This window comes from Podarcis pityusensis (assembly GCF_964106645.2).
Source record: "Podarcis pityusensis genome assembly, chromosome: 16".
NCBI classification, from domain to species: Eukaryota; Metazoa; Chordata; class Lepidosauria; order Squamata; family Lacertidae; genus Podarcis; species Podarcis pityusensis.
In genome coordinates this window covers 10,950,628-10,972,140 of record NC_138041.1, presented here as the reverse complement: position 1 = coordinate 10,972,140, position 21,513 = coordinate 10,950,628, and the positions used below count along the sequence as shown (strand labels likewise).

The window sequence follows — 21,513 nt, the reverse complement described above, 5'->3', positions numbered from 1 at the left end:
GATGATGGGAATTGTTGTCCCCAAACAGCTGGAGGGCCAATTGCCAAAGTCACTTTTCCTGGAATCCTGCCCCCTTTTAATTTTTTTTTTAATTGTTGCCATATGCATAAAGCTGAGTGTGCACTAGTTAAATGTGTGTTAAGTTGCGGCTTTAACTTGCAATGCAGTGGTATACATGTGCCTGCTCAGAAGTAGGTGTATGTTTGCAACAGGGCTTACTTCCAAGTTCTGACTGCGACAGAAATTATTCTAGCAAGTAAGATCAGCATCGGCTGCTGTTGCTGCTTTGTTTGCGAATGACACATAGCTGGTTTGTGCTTCCTTTGCATTGAAATGAATGGACTAACATAATGAGTATGGAATTCAAAATGTAAACTAGGACCACATGCAGACTTGCACTTAAAGCGATATGGTGTGACTTTGAACAGTTGCAGCTTCCCTCAAAGAATGCTTGGAGATGTAGTCTGCAATCACAATAGGACACTAGTATTGGGAATAATTATTAGCCTTCCAATGGACATAGACATTCCACAACCAACTCTATGCCCTGTGCCCTTTCCTCTTTGGTGCAGGTAGAAGTTCACCAGGTGATGCCCATCCTATTTCTGGTCCCTACTGGGGGGGGGGGGGCACACCTATTATACCTGTCCCACAGCTGATCTTTTTATTGCCTGAAGCCCACATTCCCTCATTGCAGCCTTCCAGGGGCTGCACATTGGGGGTTTGCTGCAGGGCAGAGGCAAAAGTGGCTGCATTTGGAGGTTATATTCCAGCCACACAAAAGCCAGAGGATTCTACCCCTACCCACACATCTCTCCACCCTCCTAGCAACATTCAAGGACAAGGGCACAGTCCAACCCAAGCAAAGGCACACAAGGTGAGCGGGCCTGGAGGGGACAGTCCCCAAGGGCCACCTAGAGAAGGCCCGAGGGCCACACCTGAGCTCTGGCCCAGAGGTTGGCCTCTCCTGCCTGCAGAGGGCCAGGCAGCCGCTCTTAACCAGGGAAAACAGCTCACTCATTTCCTCTTTAATCCACGGACCATGTTTTTATTTCATTAAAAAAATCGGTTTATCAAAAACTGAGGCAAGGGACAGTAGCTACAGCGAGAGAGAACGAGGACTCCATAAATAGAATAAATAACTACACACCACTGCCAACAGCTAGAGCGATTGTGAGACGCACACCTGCGGAGAGGAAGAGGAAAGGGCCTTTTCTGAGGCCGGGGGGTGGGGTGGGGTGGGGGGCACAGGTTGCAGGCTGGGACCAGCCCTGAGAGAGAAAAATGTGTGTGTGAATGTGTAGAGCTGGAAGAGGGCACTGTGTAATGTTAACTATATCACTATAACGTCCGTTCACAGGAAGTTTTACAATCTATCCCCTTTCCAGCTTATTTTGATTTTAAAAACCACCATGATTCAGCAGCTACAGAAAGTACAGGGCTGATCAAACCCCATTTCCAATGGTCCACATAGGCCTTTTTCAGGCAAGGAAGGGGCCCCAAGGTGCTAGAAACAGCCTGAGAGGGCAGGCATCCAGCGGGCACCTTAGCCTATTTGGGATGGGGATTAGGGTACAAAAAATGGCACTACACCATTAAAAAGGGACCTCCTTGGGAAGGAATATATTGCACGACAGCCCAAAGTTGAGAAGCAGCCCCACTTTTGACCCAAAAATGAAGCTAGGCCACCTTCATGCCATACATTTAAAGACCTATCATACCATTTTAAATGGCTTCCCCCAAATAATCATGGGAACTATTGAGGTGCTGAGAGTTGTGGGAGATGACCCCCTGCCCTTCCCCTCACAGAGCTGAAATCCAGAGTTCCCTGTGAAGAGGGATTGAACACTAAATCCCATTCGTGAGGTGAACTAGGGACCCCACAGCAACTCTCAGCACCCCAAACGAACCGCATCTCCCATAATTTTTGGGGGGGAAGCCATGACCACAAAAGTGGCATCGTAACGCTTTCAATGCGTGGTGTGAATGTGGCCCTAATCCTTGGATATTTAAAAAAAAGGGATTTCTTGCTTGGCTCAGAATGAATAAATAGGTTCCAGCATCCATCTGCGTCCAGCTCCAGAAAACATGAGAGGGGTTGGTTCAGAGAACTGCAGGAAGCAGCCATCTAGGCTTCAATTCTCTGCTAGGAGGTGGTTTGATGGGGGTGGGGACACAGACCTCTCTCCTACCAAATGTTAGGTTCACCACCAGCACCTCGACTGGGCACAGTTCCTCCTCTTAAGGAAGGAGGGAGCCAGAAAAATAGTGTTTGTATACGGACATATTTCTTTCAAAATGTCTGGCTAAGCAGGAGATCCCCGCTTCGCCAGCCTTTTGAAGAAGTCACCCAGCAGCGCCAGGCTGTGGAGTGCCCCCTTCTCCAAACCAGGCAGGGAAGAGGCCTGCGTCTTTCCCCCGGGGACGGCATGAGCCCAAGGGCTTTTGCAGGAACGGCCTTTGCTTCCGAGGGAGCCTGGCACCAGCGACAGGATGGAGCTTGGTGGATGTGCCCTCCTTCACTTCAGTCGTACGCAGCCACCTCTTCCCCCTGTTCTGTCTACTGCCTCCGACAAAATCCACCAGCACGACCCCCTTTAACAGTATAGAACACCCCCAGGCCCCACAGTGAGAGTCAGCCCCAAAGCCAAGGGGTTACGGCTGCGCAGCAGCGAGGCCTAACTCTTCTGCAGAAAGTTGGTGGCACCTCTGAGGTAGGGCCAAAGTCTTCGGGAGGAGATGGCACCGCAGGTGGAACCAGGAGTCAATCACTGAAGGATCAGAATGTGGAGTGTATTCCCCCCCCCCCAGTGGAAATTTAACTACCATTTATTGCCCCTCCCAGGTCTCTCTCCATTGTCCAGTCCGGGTTTGTTGGGCCCTGGTGACCCAGCAGACACAGAGAAGGCAGCCCGATGGGCTCTAGGCCACAGCCTGATTATTATTGCAACTCCTACGATTGGTTCTAGAGGCTTGAGGCTTGGCTGTGGCGCCTAGTGCCCACCGGCTTGGACTGCACCCGCCCTAGCCGGCGCTTCCTGGGCCAGTGTGATTGCTCATGGGCTTCTGGACCGGGGAGGCAGGGGTCTTGAAAAACTCTGCCTCCCCTCGCCCGGGTAGATGCTTCCCAGCATCCTCTGCTTCTCGCTTCGCAGCTTCCGCACTGGGTGCCGCTGCCAGGACGACCGTTCTGAGGATTCCTGGCCTCATGCTGCCAGCCGCCGCACGGGGGGACCCCACCTCCCGCTCCGCCTTCCCCGCTGTGGGGCTGGTTTTCATCTTCTCCGGTTTGGGAGCCCCCCGCTCTCCCGTCGCCGAATCCAGCAGGGCCTGGATGGTCCCGAAGGGCACTTCCCCCCAACCCATGGCCCGGGAGAGTTTGGCAAACGGAGTCTTGCGCAGCATCTCCTGGCGGAAGTCGTGGTTGCTGCCGCTCGGATAGTTCCTGCCGCCGAGGCTGGGGATCGAGCCCTTGCCGCCCCGGGTGGCCCGAGGGTTGGTGCCGATGTCGGCCGTGATGTTGGTGTACAGAGGTTGCAGATCCTTGGAGAGGAGGGTATACGAGAGGGAGTTCATCCCATCCTGGGTCCAAGCCCGATGCGTCCTGATCAGCAGGTCAAACCTACGGGGTTAGGGAGAGACAGAGAGAGTGAGTATGTGCAAGGTCCCATTTCTGCCACACATTGAAAGCACTCTTCTGCCACAGGTCCTGAAAGTGCTGTCCGTGTAGAAAGACTGGGTCATTATAAAGAGAATAATAAAGAATAATAAATTTTATTTATATCCCACCCTCCCCAGCCGAAGCCGGGCTCAGAGCGGCTAACAACAGTAAAACGATAAAACATTCTAAAATCATTTCATTATAAAATTAATTCCAATCAAATTAATGGCAACCATTGGATTAGAGGTTCTGTGAGGATTGCCAAAGGAGGGAGTCAGAATAATAATAAATTAGTGGTTCTTAATTGATCGGGGATTCGGTAGCGCTGTATTGTATTATTTATGCAAATTGATTTTCTCTGGAGTTAAAGATCTGACCAGGACAAACCTTGTTATGTTGAGCTCATATTTTGCACAATTTGTATACGGTGTCTGTTTGATAATGTGTGGTTTGCTATGCCTAATAAAGGATAAAGGTAAAGGGACCCCTGACTATTAGGTCCAGTCGTGGACGACTCTGGGGTTGCGGAGCTCATCTCGCTTTATTGGCCGAGGGAGCCGGCGTACAGCTTCTGGGTCATGTGGCCAGCAGGACTAAGCCACTTCTGGCGAACCAGAGCAGCGCACGGAAACGCCGTTTACCTTCCCGCCAGAGCGGTACCTATTTATCTACTTGCACTTTGACGTGCTTTCGAACTGCTAGGTTGGAAGGAGATAAGGATAACTATATATAAAAAGACCTATGTTGGCTCCCAGGGCCGTTTTGGAGCAAAATTCAAAGTGTTACTGCTGACGTTTGAAGTCCTAAACTGGCTCGGCCCAGTATACCTGAAGGAGCATCTCCACTCCCATCGTTCACCCACTGAGGTCCACGTCCGAGAGCTGGTTCCCTCCCTACAAGAAGTGAGGGAACCAGGCAGAGGGCCTTCTTGGTAGTGGCCCCCCTACCTGTGGAACGCCCTCCCATCAGATGTCAAGGAGATAAACAACTACACAACATGTAGAAGACATCTGAAGGCAGCCCCGTTCAGGCAAGTTTTAGAAATTTAAAGTTTTATTATGTTTTTGTATATGATGGAAGCCGCCTTGAGTGGCTGGGGCAACCCGATGGACAGGGTACAAATAATAAAATGATTATTCCTCCAACTGCAGAGGTGTTTTTTGGGGGGGGTGAGTGGGAGGAGGGAGGAAGCAGCACACCTGTGTGGATTTTCCTCGTTGCCTTTATCTCCCTTATGCTTCACCATCTTGTAGTGGCCGACAGAGACAGGAGGCCGTGAGATCTTCATGCCGGCCAGGCGCACCCTGGAGACACAGAAGCAAGGAGGCCAAATTAGGATTTGCTAGCCCGGCCCTATCGTTAGCCACAGTGGAGCAGGTGCCTCAGGCAACATGTTTAGGAGTGCGGGGAGTGGTGGTGGCAACAGCATGTCCACCGCCAACCCCTCTCAATTGGAGACCAGAGCTAGGTCTGCCACAGGCCTGTCACACAGCAAGCCAAACTGCTCACTGGGATAGACTGTCACTATCATGTTACACTGCTGCTGGAAGCATGGCAAAGGCTGTCCATTAACTACCAACTTAGACCTTGTCCACACCACACATTGAAAGCACCACGGCAACCCTTTCAACAGCCATGGCTTCTCCCAAAGAATTCTGGGAGCTGTAGTTTGTTAAGAGTGCTCAGCTACCCTGACAGAGCCACAGTTCTCAAGAGTTCCTTGTGAAGCAGGATTGGCTATTAAATCACTCTGAGTTGTAGCAGTGGTCTCCTAACAACTCTCAGCACCCTTAACAAACTGCCGTTCGCAAGATCCTTTGTCAGGAGGGAAGCCATGACGGTTGACGTGGTACAAGAATGCCTAAGGGTGCAGATGTCGGCAAATAAATGCACAAACACACACAGCATGCTGCCTTAGGAACAGTGGGTGACGCTGTCTCATTGACAATGTTCGATAAGAGTCAACTGTTAGGCCTGCCAGCTTCTGTACACAGAATGGGGAGTGCGAGAAGAAAGAGAAGGGGACGCCATTTTGTTTTTTTGCCTCAGGTGGCAAAATATCTTGGGCCAGTGCTGAGGATTTAGTCAGATGGCTTGGGCATCTCCAGAGGCACCTTGCCTGGGGAGCTCCCTAACAGAGATGTCGAACCTGCTCTGAGGTCATGGACTCCTGACCAATCAGGAGGTGGGTAATGTGCATTGCTGTGCTAAACATCCCCCCTCTCTTTTAACGCCAACGCTTTTGCACAGGGAATTTTCCAGAAGCAGAGCGTAGGCACGCCCTCACAGCCAATTCCCTCCTACCCCTACCCACTCGGGTCTCTCTCTCTCTCGCTTTTCCTTTATCTTCGCTCAAGGTTAAGCATTCCACTGCTGTTCCCTCACAGCAGGAGGTGGAACAGTTGCCATGGCGACGCACAGTCCTAGTCAAATCCATTGAAGAGAGGCACAATTTGGGAGCCAAAATGCTTCCCTGGGTGAGCCTGTTGGAACCAAGTACCAATTTTATTAATCCTTTGTTATCCATGTCTCTTAGTTCCCTCTCCTCCCCCTTCCTGCCACCCCTCACTGGCAAATCTTAAGATTGTAACCTCCCTGGGGCTGGGATCCTGCCTCTTTCCCAAGCCTTATGTGGGGGTTTTTTGCAAAGCGGTGATAGCGAACCTCAGGCCCAGGGTGGTTGTGAATGCGACCCTCCAGGCTTCTCTATTTGGCCCTTAGAACTCTCTCTACAGGTTGTACCTTGGCTGCAGTTACAGTCTCTCTGAAGTAAAAGGCATAGTCTTTCAATATCTCTGTATCCATCAGTCTCAAGCAGCCTTAGTGGCACTGAGCGGCTTCCATCAGCTTCAGCTGCTGGCATCCGTCTCTGGACAGGAACAGCCTAATTCTGTCGCCTGTGCTCCAGTAACCTCAGAGCTGGACTACTGCAATGTGCTACACACGGGGCTGCCTTTGAAGACCATTCGGAAACTGCAGCTGGTGCAGAATTCAGAGGCCAAATTGCTGACTGGACAGTCTGAACAAATAGCACCAGTTCTGGCACGATCATCCTGGCTGCCAATTGGTTTCCATGCAAAATTGAAAGTGCAGGTTTTGACCTATAAAGACTTCCGTGGCTCAGGACCCCAGTACCGCCTCTCTCTTCCCACGTGAACTGACCTGGACCCTGCAAACATCATCTGCAGTCCTTCTTCAAGTGCCTCCTCCACAGAAGGTTCAGAAGGTGGCAACACAATATTGGGCCTTTTTTTGTGGTGGCCCCCTGCTTGCAGAATGCTCTTTCCAGAGAGGCATCTCTTTATTTTTAGGTGCCAGGTACCCAGACTTTTGGCCCTGAATTTGAAGAATAGCATTGTGGCCTCTTTGAATGAGGTGGGATCGCTAAGTCGTGCTCTGCTTTATCCGTTTAGTGGTACTTTTTGGATTTTTATTGGATGTTCCTAATCGGTTTTAATGTAAGTTGCTTTGGGTTCCCCTGTGAGAAAAGCAACTAACAAATAAAATAAATAAAGACTACACCTCACTGCCCTGATCTGCACCCTCCTTAAATATAAAGCTACAATTTCCAAAGTTATTTAGCCATCCATCTTTCTTCTCAGGGAACTCTGTAGTTCTTGGAGAACAGGGTTCTCCTAACAACTCTCAGCTCCCTTAACAAACTACATTTTCCAGGATTCTTTGGGAATTGACAGTTTAAAGTGGTGTCGTAGTGTTTTAAACGTATGGGGTGGATGTGGCCCAATTCCTAGTAAGTGGCTCACAAGTGTGCTAAACCCAGGTTGGTGAGGTGTTAGGTACTCAAATTCTAATGTCTGCAGGGATAGATTAAGTTTCTCTTCTGGTGCCCCATTAGAAAATTCCTTTATCACCTCAAAAATTCTGGACATGCATTCTTTGGGATCAAATAAGCAAAATTAAAGCTTCACATCTGTTGCTTACAAGAGCACAGATCTTTGAATTATATACAAAGCTAGTTCTATTCAGAATACACCCACTGAAGTTAACAAACATGGATAATCTCTGTGAATTTTACCCCGAGTAAAACTAAGTTGGGCACAACCCTCAGAAAACATTTATAGCCCCGCCTTTCCATTTAAAATCTCATTGTTCTGTGCAGTTTCCCTTTCCACCTTCTCTCACCGTTGCTGAGCTGACCCGACAACATCTCACAAGAGACACCACCACCCCAGTGTTGGAGCATTTGTGAACATCCCACGGCATCACAGACATTCAATTCGCCAACAAGTTCAAACCCTAATGCAACAAACACATGGGATTACAGAGCTGGGCGCGTCATCAGGCTTGCTGCAATTTTCTCACCTTACCTGAATGCTGCAGCCCAAACCGCCACAGCCTGCGTGGGAAAAATGAGCATGCAAGGATCCGACAGCGTGCACAAGGCAGGGTGGAAGAAAGAGATAAAAAGAGATGATAATGAAGGCGATGAGAAGGAAAACAGCACTCCAGTTGCAGAGCGGGAAGTAGGGAGTGGAACAGAGGCAGGGTGGGGAAACCAGTGCTCCAATAATCTCAGAGTCTTGCAACAGGCAGCGAAAACAACGATACCAAAGATCGTAAACCCACCAGCTGCAGCTACTCTTCCCACTGCCCATTTTTAGCCTAAAAACCATGGCTACACTTATGCCACAGTTCTGCACAATCGCAGGGGGGGAAAGCACGAAGAATGATTATCCGGCCTGGAATTTAAGAATCTGAGCTGCTTCTACCACTTTTTATTTCTTTCTCTTTCTCTCTCTCTTTCTAGTTTCTAGTCCTTTTTAAGTTGGTAGAGTTGCCTCTGAAAAACGCACAGGTCAGTGCCTTCTTCGCAGGCACTGTAAGATAGCCAAGAGGATAATAATTCTTCTGGATCAGGCCAAAGGCCCATCTAGTCCAGCATCCTGTTCTCTCAATGACGACAGGAAGCCTGCAAACAGGAACCGAGTACAACAGCAAGTCTTAAAAAAAACCAACCCATTAATTTTGTCCAATCCTATTTTAAAGCCACCAAGTTGGTAATCATCACTGCCTCCTGCAGGAGAGAGCTCTATCATTTAGCTACACACTCCTGTGGTTTCCAGAGACTGGCGTGCAAGCTAACCAACAGGGTTTAAACCACAGAATCCAAGAATTGCAGAGTTGGAAGGGTCCCTGAGGATCATCCAGTCTGACCCCGCTGCAATGCAGGAATATACAGTCATCCCATACGGGGATCGAACCTGCAACCTTGGCGTTATCAGCGCCATGCTCTAAACAACTGAACGAACCACCGCCAACCCCTCAGCTACAGTTCCCGCCGAGTCAGGTGCCAAAACAAAAAGAGCAATGCATGTTCTAAGTGGGAGTGGGAGAAATGGTTGCAGGTCGGACAGCAGAGGGCGAAGAGACAACGGCCACCACGGAAAGAGAGGGGTGAACGAGGGACACTCACCTCGTGGCAATGTCGTCGTCCTCGCCTCCCCAGCCCCAGTACTCGTTGGGGAAGCCGTTGATCTTTAGGTACTGGTCCGGGGTAAGGGCCGACACACCGCCAAAGTACTGCGAATATGGGAGGCTGGAGTGGGGAAATGGAGAGAAAAGCCAGTATTGTTAAGTTGTTTTAAGTGACACTGGGAAACCCCCGCACTAGGTATTTCGAAGACACGGGGTTGGGGGTGGGAAAGGCTCTTTACCCAAATTTGCAAAGCATTTGCTTTTTCGCATGTGCTTGTGTACTGCATATAGATGGAAAGTCCTAGCCCAAATCAAACTTAATTCATATTTGGCCCGCTTGGCAATGATGGGGAATTACTTTTGGGTGTAGTTTGGATATTTTATTTTTTTTGAACTGATTCTATGAATTTAATGAAATGGAGTGAGTGCTGCCCTCAAAACACAAGAGCCTTTTTGAGGAGGAGCATCAGGACCTGATTATGTTTTCTGCTTCTGTTTTGAAATAGCCCAGAAATGGTGAAAGCTAGAACATGAAACATTCGACACAGATTTCAAACAATTTCATTGTCTGGAAAAAACAACCAGTGTGGTTAAAAAGGCTCCAGGAAAGTCAAGGCAAGGATCATTTCCTTATTGATTGGTTTCCCTTTCTTCAAAATACGTTAATTGTTCTAATCAAACAAGGAAACCACCTCACAAACATGGCCAGCTCTGAAGAGACGATAATTTCAGTATTTGGCACTCACTTTCCCCCTTTTTCTTTGGAAACCTGTTGGATTCTTCACTTGTTTTTACATTTTCTAATGTTTATACGTTCGTTCTGCTCTTGGTTGTTACGTGCTGTATAAAAATTAATACATATATTTTTTCCCAAAAAAAAGTAACACCATGGAGCCAGCCCAGAAGACAACCACCTCAAAGCATGGTGCGATCAGTCCTGCCCTCCCCTATCCCTGCCTTCTCACTTGTAGCCAAACTTGTTCATGGCGACAGAGACGTGCTTGGGACTCCACGGGTCGCAGATGTAGAGATTGTGGTCGTTCTCGGGAATGAGGTCAACATCGTGGAGGAAGAGACAGTTCCACTCCTCATCCTTTAGGGCTTCCTTCACGCCCACATTCAGCAGCTTCGCCCGGTTGAAAGTCGCATTGCCAGCCTACGGAGAAGCAGGGTTGAGAGGGAAGAAGTGGCAACAGGGCAAGGAGCAAGACTCATGAGGCCCAGCCCTGTCAGAAACTCAAGATAAATAAACTCAGAAACTCAGATAAATAAACTCAGTGCCAAATGGCTCCTTAAAACAAGGTTACAGTCGCCAGAACAGAAGTTTTAGTTGCCATTTTGTGAGGAGATACGACTCTAAAGTCTGTTTTTTCAAATGATGGACTGTGTTTGATTCTCAGTTAAACATCTGGCTAGTTCAGATGGCCACCTTGAGCTAGGTTAAGAGCTCTGAGAACTTAAAGAAGAAAAGTCACTTGATCTAGGGAGAGGCCACATATATATTGGCCTATTCCGACCTTTCCTTAATGGTGACTGCGCCTGCTCAAGCTGCCCAGAAAAAGCATTTTGGTTCCCAAAATTCATTCCGATTGTGCAGATAAAATATAACTGGTAGAATTCCACAGGGTGGTGTATTAGTGTGGGAAAACAGCCAAGTTCCAATGACCCCCAGATGGTGGAGATGTCAGGCACTGTCCTGGTGCCTGGGCATCTTCACTTGGTTACAAGTGGTCAAAAGCTGGGTGCAAACTTTGCATGGCACCTTTGAGTCCTGAGGGCCAGGCCTCTGGCTGGCTGCTTTGGGCCTGAGGTTCCCCCACCCAGGGCTGGATTTAGGTTTGATGAGGCCCTAAGCTACTGAAGGTAATGGGGCCCTTTATATGTCCAGCTGTCCTTTGTCAACAACAAATTGTTGCTGTTTTTTGTGTTGAATATATGCTATATATATGTGATATACAGTGGTACCTCGGATTAAGAACTTAATTCGTTCCAGAGATCCGTTCTTAACCTGAAACTGTTCTTAACCTGAAGCACCACTTTAGCTAATGGGGCCTCCTGCTGCTGCCGCCGCACCGCCGAAGCACGATTTCTGTTCTCATCCTGAAGCAAAGTTCTTAACCCAAGGTACTATTTCTGAGTTAGTGGAGTCTGTAACCCGAGGTACCACTGTATATGGTATTTTAGGAAGCAAGCAGGACCCATTACTTACATCATAGGAGCCTACACAACACAAAACACTGTTGCGGTATGTACGTTTAATTTTATTTGTTTTTTATCTTATATTTTGGAAATGTACATCCAGGTTCTTTTCCTTTAAATTTTTATGGGGCCCCCAAGAGAATGGGGCCCTAAGCTATCACTTATTTAGGTTATACATAAATCCGGCACTGCCTCCACCCCTGGATTGCATTGAACTAATCTCTCTTTCACACGCACATAAACCCCAAAGAAACGCACCTGATGGACCACATAGATCCCATACTGCAGCTGCTGGCGCTGGAGGAAGGGGTGTAAGTAGTAGAGCAAGTGGCGCAGGTGCGTCTCCCGGTTGCGGTGCGGGATGATGACGGCTGTCCGGGAGCGTGGCTCGCAGGCGGAAGGGCGGTACCTGCCCCCAAGGCCCACCGCTGGGTTCTTCTCTTGGATCTGCTCCAGATTCGGCACCTGGCTGAAGCTCACTGTCAGGGGGCCAACTGAGATGAGAGTTGGTAGGGTGAGAGGAGAACAAGAACAGAATCAAAAATTCACATGCAGGCCCTGGGCTCTTCCAACGAGAGCTGCTTGCCTCATCTCTCTGATGCAGCGTTCCAAAAAACCCCAAAGAATCTGCCCAAGTTTCTAGTCTTCATGAGGCCTGCATGAATACCTGACACGAAAGCCTCTATCTAAATATCTCTCACCCCAGAGGCAGGGAGCTAAACTAACCTTTCCTTCCATGGCGCGAGGAGACTCTGTGCGTGTCAGGTGTGGCGACAAAGTTTTAAGCTATAAGCGGGATTTCCCAGAAAAATGGAACGATATATGTGCATGCAAAGTCAAGGATAACAAGCTGTTAGGAGCAAATGTTGCTTTGTCCCCACGCCAAGGACATCTGGGTCAGGGATAATCCCACAAGACTAGAGAGAAGCACCCTCAACATCTTTCCTTTATAATAAAATAAGTCAGAGCAATCTGGGTTGGGAGTTGCTGCTCTTAATATGACTGCGGCAGCCCCAGGTGGACAGTGCAACGAGTCAGGAGAACGGGAAGCGCACTTTAAACTGAGTCAGACCCACTGGTCCATCTGGGTCAGCGCTGCATGCACTGGCTGGCAGCAGCTCTTCACGGTTTCAGATGGCGGACATTCTCAGCCCTGTCTGGAGAGGCTGGGGATTGAACCTGGGACCTGCTGCATGCAAAGGTGATGCCCTGCCACTGAGCTATGGCCCTTCTGGCTCCCTGCGCCACTGGAGCCGCCATCACTAGAGGAGGCATCTGTGGGCATCTCAAGCCAAGGCACCATCACCACAGCCCAGCATCCTCCAGGCCCAAAGAAGTCATGTGACACCGGGCAGCCAATCCTGTGCCACTACCTGCTATAAAAGGGTTCCAGGCCTGCCACCCTCTTCCTAATCCAGGCCGTTCGGCTGAGGGAGGTGGCCAGGTCTTCTCTCTTACCTTCTGTTCCATATCCATATTATAAATATAAAGGACTATGACACCACTTTAACCTGTCCCAGCTTGCCCCCAAAGAATCCTAAACAAACTGTAATTTGTTAAACGTGCTGGAAGTTGTTACGAGACACTCCCAAGTCCCTCCAAAGCTACAATACTCAGAATTCCCTAGGGAAAGGAATTGGTGGTTAAAACTACTCTTGGAATCACAGCTCTGGGAGCGACTCAAAATTGTTATATGTATGAACACGTAGACTCATTGAAATTCGTGGAGCCAAGTTGGTCATCTCCATTAATTTCAATGGATCTAAACTCTGAGTAGAACTTGGCTGTTTAGGGTAAAAACACTTTTTTATCCTCAGGTGTATAAATTTTAGAAAATAAAAAAATTAGCTTCATACAACTCTACGTTCCTAGATCTTCACTACCAAAACACTGTTGCTATATATAATCATGCATGGTATAATTTTGGCGCTATTAACATTCTTACCGTTAGCTCTGTTTTTAACCTTAAAACTATTTTCCTGGATATTCTGGGCTTTTGCTTTAAGGCAGGGGTGAAAAATATATCTTCTGCCTTTTACTTTTCTATTGACTTTTGGAAGCTGTGTGTTTCTTGAAACAATCTTGGCACAAGTAGATGGGTTGCTATATTATCTTTTTCCTATTAGACTGCACTGTCAGCTTAGATCTGAGGTAGCTAACAAGGCACCCATTATGGTGCCATCAGTTTCCCCAACCCCCCTCCTATTCTCTTTAAAAAAAATAAATCAAGGGAGGGTAGCCTGCTTATCTGTTGGTCTGCAGTCCATGCAAGTGCATGTAAAAAAGTGCATGTAAGCATTTTGCCTCTTTGGATGTGTGTGAGAGACTCACCGGTTTTTCCACCTGTGAAATGGGTACTTTGTGGGGGCAAGAAGTTTCTTAGATTTCCAAATGTGCCCCTGGGCCCCCAAAAGTTGAGGATTCCTGGCCTAAGTTAAAAATATAGATTGCGATCCTATACACACCCCAGGAGAAAGTGCTGCTGACTCCAGTAGGACTGAGTTCTGGAAATTGTGATGCAAATGATACATTTTTACTGACATGCCAGGGACCACCTGACTGACGCTCGCAGTCCACTGGCAATCTGTGGACCACAGTTTCAGAACCCTTGCCTTAAATCACGTCAAGGGAACCTGTGGGCCCTCCAGATGTTGCTGGACTCCAGCTCCCATCAGCCCAAGCCAGCATGGCCAATGGTGAGGCATGATGGGACTCATAGTTCAGAAACATCTAGAGGGCCACAGGTTCTCCACCCCACCTTGGAGGAGTGGTAACTTTCATTTGCTCAAGTTACTGTTGTAATTAGCACACAATTATACTGTGTACTAAGGACGCGGGTGGCGCTGTGGGTTAAACCACAGAGCCTAGGACCTGCCGATCAGAAGGTCGGTGGTTCGAATCCCCGCGACGGGATGAGCTCCCGTTGCTCGGTCCCTGCTCCTGCCAACCTAGCAGTTCGAAAGCACGTCAAAGTGCAAGTAGATAAATAGGTACCGCTCTGGCGGGAAGGTAAACGGCGTTTCCGTGCACTGCTCTGGTTTGCCAGAAGCAGCTTAGTCATGCTGGTCACGACCCGGAAGCTGTACGCCGGCCAGTAAGCGAGATGAGCGCCACAACTCTAGAGTCGGTCACGACTGGACCTAATGGTCAGGGGTCCCTTTACCTTTATACTGTGTACTGGCAGGGCTGGCAGTTTGCATGCCATTTTTACAGAGTGCAGAAGGACAAGCCCCTGCCCCAAGGAGCTTACAGTCTCAACATCTAACAAAGGGGAAAAGAGAAGCAACGAGTAGCACGGAAATCACAGACAATGGACAGGTACTGGGGCATGCTTGAAAATCCTGCCCACACATCCCTGGAAGATCAGCCCCACTGCACTCAATGGACTGACACGTGAGTAGACAAACACAGGGTTAAACTGTTCATTGCAACTGGGAAGGGAGTGGGGAACATTTCCCAGCCCAGTGACTACACTCTGTTCTTGGCTACCTCTTGAGGGCCGCATGCCAGTGGTGGGTGGAGCAACAAACATTAATATCATCCTTGTGCAACAGGCTAGCTTCTGCACCTGCTCTCTCATGCCCTTCTCCATCCACCCTCCAGATAAGCAAGAGGCAGAGTTCAACAGGACCAAAACCGCAAAAGCTGCAAAGCAGGGTGGGTGAGGGGTGTGGCCTGGGGAGAGTTGTAAGGGCCGTTCAGAGAGGCCCGAAGGGCCATATTTGGCCTCTGAGGGTGGGATTTCCCTCCTGCAACAGGAATTCCACAGGAAAAGTGATCAAGCTCATACACAGCAATACGAAACTGCTCCTTCAGCAACTTTGAAAAGGCTCAGCCACTTAACGGGGTGCCATGTGATCTAATAATTAAACATTTACCCAGGCCCAAGCAGCAGACAAAGAGACTACCAGGCATAAAGCTGTGATAACTGCCTTATCTTATTTATTTTTTAAGTGGCTTTGAGAGACTTTGTAATCTTGCATACACCCACCCACATTTTGCGTCTGGGTTTTAATCCGGCAATACTGAGCTTTCATGGGAATAGTTTTCTCTGCGGCCTTCGAGAACCTAAAACATTTTGGAAAACAAAGCGGAGGACTTTTTCCAGCCTGAGGGCCTCGTGGGTCATATTCTGGAGGCCACATGCCAGTGCAGGACAGAGCTAGAGGCAAAAGTGTCAGGGCAACAAATGCAGCTCTTAATTTTCTACTGTAGGCCATGCAAAAGGCCTCCTCTGGACTGTGGATTTAAAGCAGCGTAATACAACTTGGAACCTGTGGTTTGTTAAGGGTGCTGAGAGTTGTTAGCAGACCCCCGTTCCCCACCCACCCAGAGCTACAATTTCCGGACTGCTTTAACAGTTAATTCCTGTTCCCAGGAAACTCTGGGGACTGTAGCTCTGTAAGGGAAATAGGAGGGGTTCCTAACAATTCTCAGCTTCCTTAGCAAATGGCAGATCACAGGATGCAATGGGGGAAGCCATGACTGTTTAAAGTGGCATAATAGTGCCTTACATGTATAGCACAGAAGTCAGCATTTTTCCTCACGCACACACAAACCTCTCTCCATGCAGGTAAGCAGAAGGCATTGTTACAGTTCAAGAGCGAACGCACGCAAGGAGGGCATGGAGCAGGCAGGGCTGGTGTGGTATGCAACTTGGAGAGAGTAGCAAGGGCCAGAGAGACACACATGGAGGGCCACATTCAGCCCCTGGGTGCAACATTCCCCATCGCCATTTCAAAGCCGATCGTGATTCTCTGTATTTCTAGGACAAGGGAGACTCTTAAGCCCCTCGTATGTTGGAACCTACATTGAACCACCCCTCACCCTGCAGTTTTGACCTCCACACTGAGCAACGTGGTCACAGGCCCCACTCACTGAGGTACGGCGACCGCTCCGGGCAGTAGGGCAGAGACTGAGTGGGGCTCCCATAGCGGGGCTGCTGAGGCAGGAGGCTGAGGTTGGTGTAGACGTCGTGGGTCCGGGAGTAGTCGAAGGACGGGTTGGCGTCGTGCCCAAATATCGAGGCCAAGTTCCGGAAGCCACCAAAGGAGAAATAAGCCATGAAGGCAAACTGGAAGCCAATGAGGAGAGCCAAAGTGCAGGGCCGATCCAGGAGCCTTCGGAGCATGGTGGGGTGGGGGGCAAGGTCTTCTCCCTGGGCCTCAGAAGGACAGCAGTCGCACCTGCAAGAAGGTAGGAGAGCACATCTCTGAAGACCCGTTCCTGGAGAGCAGCAGGGGGTGAGGGATGAAGCTCAGGGGCAAGTCATCTGCTTGGCATGTAGAAGGTCCCATGTCCTTGTTTCTCCTTCTTGCTTTCAGGCTCTTGGCCTGCTGAAGACGATGGAAACAAAGTAGGGAGGGCAGGCGTGGTGGAATGGTAAGAATGTATTTTAATACTTTGTTGGAAGCTGCCCAGGGTGGCTGGGGAGACCCAGCAAGATGGGCGGGGTATAAACAATAAATTATTATTATTATTATTATTATTATTATTATTATTATTCCACACTCAGCCATGAAGTTCACTGGGTGACCTTGAGGCTGGTCACCATTTCTCAGCCATAACTTACTCCATGGGGTTGTTATGAGTTTAAAATGGGGAGAGGGAGAACCATGTACGCCCCCCTTGAAGGAGAGGTGGGACAAAAAAATATATATCGAAATAAATAAACAGAGTTGGAAGAGACCCTGAGGGTCATTTAGTCCAACTTTTTGCATTGCAGGTGCAATACAAGAATTGCATACAAGTATTTGATTCTATGAAATAACATTATGGACTAGCAACCTGTTGGCAAGGCCGAATGAAAAAAATGATTAACCAACCTCCGAAATCTTCAATGGACCGACAGCCTTGCTGTTACTTTATACGTAATTTGCTATTGTTATAAATTTTGGTTTTAACAATAGTAACTGGCAACAAAGCGTCAGGTTTCCTTTTCTCCCCCTTACAGGCAGCGTTGAGAGACGGCTTTGCAGAGGGACAAAGGAGAACTGGCGAGCGCTCACACAACATTCCCAAAGAGAACCTGACCAACCCCGAGGCACCATGCTGCCCAAACCTGTCTCAGTTTCCTGCAAACTGAAACCTGCGACTTTTACCAATTAGGGGGAGCAGGTAAAGTGCACAGGCCAAAAAAATGACATTTTGCCCCATTCTTCTCTGGGAGCCCCAGAAGCTTTGGGCAGTGCACATGGTTCGCCCATCAGCCCCCATTTTATCCTCACTGTGACCTTGTGAAGAAGGTTAAGCAGCGAGAGAGAGAATATGAATGTTGTGCAACTGGTTCAAAGTCACCCGTGTGGTGGGTTGTGGCGTTCAGCTGTCCCTGGTCCCAGTCCAACCCCTATATTTATGAATAAAAAGGTTTGCATAGGAACGTAAGAACCACCTGGTGTATCAGACCAATGTCCCATCTGGTCCAGCATCCTATTAAAGCCACCAGGGCTAGTAGTCTTCAACACCTGCTGAGGGAGCAGTTCCATAGTTTAACTTCGTACCACATCCTGCATTTTGGCACTAAGAAATAAACTGGACTCTCACATGCAATGTTCCTGAGCGATTCACACACCGAAGGCTTAGTTTAAGGTTAAAACAGTTGCATGCAAAGCTACACAGATATCACAGTTCCACGTATGCACGTAACATGTTTTGGGGTGCAAAATCCAATTTCAAAAAGGGGTGTTTGTGTGTTAAGAAACTAAGATTCTACACCTCATGTTTCCAGAGATATGCTAGAAGAGCACTTTGGGAAATGTCCGAAAGCTGGCAAAATAAGGTTGGCAGTGGCAGAGCACAGGGCTTCCATTCCCTGCATAATCTCCAGATTATCGGACGCATAATATGTCATACGTCATCTTCAAAGTGTCAGAATAAGCCATGCAACAAAGACACAGTTTCATCTGTATTCGGTCCTAGGAAACTGGCTGAGGGAGGGGAGAAGAGAGAAATCCTCTGGGAGAAGCATAAACTAGGCATGGCAACATTTTAGCACTGTTTGTTTTTACCCACCACCACCACTTTTATCCCCCTTACTTGAACAGCCAACAAGAAAAGAATAGACCTGTGTAACTCAAAAGCTGGTGCGGTTCATTTTGAACGCAGCAGGTTCAAGTAAGAACTCTCCATCTTGGCGCTGCCTGCCTCCCCTGCTCCTTTCCCCATCCCCATCCCTCCCTTTCCCTCTGACATCCCGCAGAAAATTAAAGAGCCCTGAGTAACTCAAAAGGTAGCACACTTCCATTTGAACACAGCTGGATCCAGCAACTTTCCTTTCCTCCCTGACCTGCTTTCACCTGTATATATCCTGGCGCGACCGACTCACCTGTCCTCCACCGGGTCCCTTCCCAATCTCTGCTCTAAGCAACTACCTCCTTATAAAAGCCTCGCCTTTGAAATCCCAGCGGGATACAGATATGGCTATCACACACACATATCTAATTATTTCGCAACGGAAGCACCAATTCCATCCTGCTGCTAAAAATCTGGGATGATCTCTACGGCTAAAGCTCAGTTGGCAAGGGAGGGGGATGGAGCCCAAGCCGAGCGCCTCCCCCACCCTCTCCCCTTCAGGATCCCTTTCCCAATCCAATCCCCATAGAAACGCCGGGGGGGGGAGGAGGGCGCGGGGGTTTGCAAGAGGCGCCCCCCGCCTCCCTCGCCCAGGTGCAAGGCTCAGCGCCACCCTGGAGCCCAGGTGTCCCCTGCTCGCCGGGTGGAAGAGCCTCTGCCAGCGGCACCCACCCTTCCTGCAAAACAGCGCACCCACCTCGGCCCCCAAGGGTGCGCGCCTGCCCTCCCGCACCTCCTGCCCCGCCCTTGCTCACCTGGGTGCCGGGAGCCCTCCGCGCCAGGAACGCCCGGCTCTTAACCCCACCCCAGAATCAGAACCACCGCCGCCGCCGCCATCTTCAGTAGGTAAAAGGGAAAAAAAGGGGGGGAAATGGAATTAAGGGGCGGGATGCTTTGGGGAGGGGGATAAGAGAAGGGCCGGTGACGTCGAATAACAGGGCAGGCCCGGATACTCCTCCCTTTAAAGCGCCCTGCACGCGGAAGCAGAAAGTCCGGAGGCTGCAGAGATTTTGATCCGATTTGATTTTTTTGCAGTATTTCCCCCCCCCCCCCCACGGCGGAAGCTCCAGGATTTGGTTGACTTTGGACGTCTGAGGCACGGCGGCGTCCGAAAGGCGAGAGAAGCCCTGAGCATGCACAGAGGGCCCGTTTCCCTCCTCGCCTGCTGCCACCGCGGGAGCAGGAATCGGACGCTACTGCGTGACAACATTGGCAACATAGGAACGGACAGCTGTAGATGCACACTCTCTTTGGATAAAATACAATGATATTTGGAATGAATTTACACAATATTAGTTTATTGACAATTATGTGTGTATTAGGATAAGAATATATGCAAGTAAGGTAATGTAACAGTATATTTTTTCATCATCACTCATTTTTTTCTTTTTCCCCTCTTGACTTTTTATAAATGAAATTCTAATAAAATATTACTAATAAAAAAGGAATCAGACCTTACTGACAGGGTGGGGCTTTGGGGGGGAATACATAAGCACCTTGGGTCTGTCCACTCTTGAAGAAAAATGCTCCATTCGCTGCATGTTACTCAGAAGTAACTCCTTCTGGCGTCAACAGGTTTTAAACCCAGAGCAAGAGGGAGATAGGACTGCAGCCTATACTCCTTGAACAGAACAGCCAGAAATGTCAGGAGCATTGCATTACCCTCATGATGGAGTTTATTCTTTATATCAGCTTTTGCCAACCTGGTGCCCTCCTATTCCCTTCAGCCACAGTCAGCTCAGCCCAATGGTCAGCGTTTATGGGAGGTGGAGCCCAACAACATCTGGATGACCCCATGGGCTCCCTTTCCTACAGGTTAGGGGTGGTCCCATTGACAATACTTTTTTTCTGTTCTCCAGCCCAGAATGGACCATCTTTGTCTTTTTCTAATATGTACCGTAATTATATTTATGGGTTTTCAAAAAATACATTTCATCCGCCCCCCAACCACGAGTAATTCAAACCACATGTTCCCCAAGTATGATTGATAACACATCATGGTCAGTGAAGGATTAAACAAAAGGATTTATTGTTTCTTACTGTGTGTTTTTCTCCAACAATTGGTCAGCTTTTCCATCAAAAACAATTCCTAAATTTGTGCAAACCAAGCTTCAATAAGTCCATATCCAATGGATATGGTTATTGTGAAGTGTGCGGGGATAATGAGAAGGAACAAATATCTTTAAGGTCTTGCGTATCTTCTGTAAAGACTGAAAATAAAGCTCTTTTAGGATCTGTGGCGGACTAGATGATCCTCAGGGTCCCTTCACGACAATTCTATGATTCTATGGTAACTGCTCAGGCCAATTTTGCGGAGTATCTTTGTCCAGAAGGAGTAAACACATGGACATGTCCCCCACAAGTGTATAAATGATCCTATGTCATATCTCCATCATGATGATGATAATGATAATTTATAACTAATTTCTCTTTGTTTAATTTGCTTAAGAAATATGGATGCATATGCCAATCATCTTTGTTTTTGATTGATTTTACAACAAAAAGTTTAAGTTGGACCAAAATGGGGAACTCTCATCAGCCCCAGGCAGCACAGCCAATAATCAGATGGGCAATAGTTTGGTGGCTGATATGGGCCATATTCACACCATGCCTTTAAAGCACTATAATACCACTTCAAACAGTCCTGCCCCCCCGAATTCTGGGAGCTGCGCTTTGTTAAGAGTTCTGATAGTTGTTAGGAGTTCCCTATTTGCCTTACAGAGCTACTATTCTCAGAGTTCCTCTTCACTGGGAACATTGAGCACAAATAATTATGAATGCACAATAAAAAGGACGTCTGGATGGGCTCTTAGCAAATCGAGGAAAGAACTCTTCCTCGACCAGAGTACACTTCAGTAGATGTGTGAAGGTTTATATGAAGGTTGGCAGATGTAGATATACAGTACACTTAGACGAGAGCAGATGAATATAATGGTTTTCAATCTGCACTTTTCCTTAATGAAAGCCAGCATCTCTCTGATCTCTCCAGGCAGACTCTCAAGGTATCCTTTCCCCATTCCCTGAGGGATAAAGTGGGATAGGAGAGAACATGAGGAGAAACATCTGTAAGCCTGTGGAACAAGTTTACATTCGGGGGGGGGGGGGGAGGCTAGCCTTATGGGAGACCCTTAGGTTCTTATTGACAT

At 48.5% G+C, this 21,513-nt stretch overlaps 1 protein-coding gene across 5 annotated transcripts; it reads right to left on the bottom strand.

Moving 5' to 3' along the window:
- Positions 1–2,593: 2,593 nt before the first annotated feature.
- Positions 2,594–19,233, bottom strand: B4GALT3 (beta-1,4-galactosyltransferase 3). Of its 5 annotated transcripts, none has more exons than XM_080984698.1 (7): positions 19,123–19,233; positions 16,175–16,482; positions 11,555–11,790; positions 10,063–10,253; positions 9,096–9,218; positions 4,861–4,965; positions 2,594–3,622 (listed from the first exon to the last, which is right to left on the bottom strand). In XM_080984698.1, exons 2-7 carry the CDS (start codon positions 16,425–16,427, stop codon positions 3,025–3,027), a joined length of 1,506 nt encoding a protein of 501 aa, XP_080840824.1. In that variant the 5' UTR covers positions 16,428–16,482; positions 19,123–19,233; the 3' UTR covers positions 2,594–3,024. The 5 variants fall into 5 exon arrangements, with proteins under 5 accessions (XP_080840824.1, XP_080840823.1, XP_080840821.1 ...); XM_080984697.1 differs by having other exon boundaries at positions 16,175–16,485; positions 19,133–19,219; XM_080984695.1 differs by having other exon boundaries at positions 16,175–16,632; positions 19,123–19,212.
- Between the last annotated feature and the right edge of the window lie 2,280 nt (positions 19,234–21,513).

What these genes read in the sequence shown, in the direction of transcription:
- B4GALT3 (XM_080984698.1), bottom strand. Translation starts at nt 16,427, where the DNA reads ATGCTCCGAAGGCTCCTGGATCGGCCCTGCACTTTGGCTCTCCTCATT. An exon ending in GGATCTATGTGGTCCATCAG is followed by an intron (nt 10,254 to 11,554) that starts GTGCGTTTCTTT and finishes GCTTCTCCGTAG; the next exon opens with GCTGGCAATGCGACTTTCAA. An exon ending in AACGAGGAAAATCCACACAG is followed by an intron (nt 3,623 to 4,860) that starts GTGTGCTGCTTC and finishes CTAACCCCGTAG; the next exon opens with GTTTGACCTGCTGATCAGGA.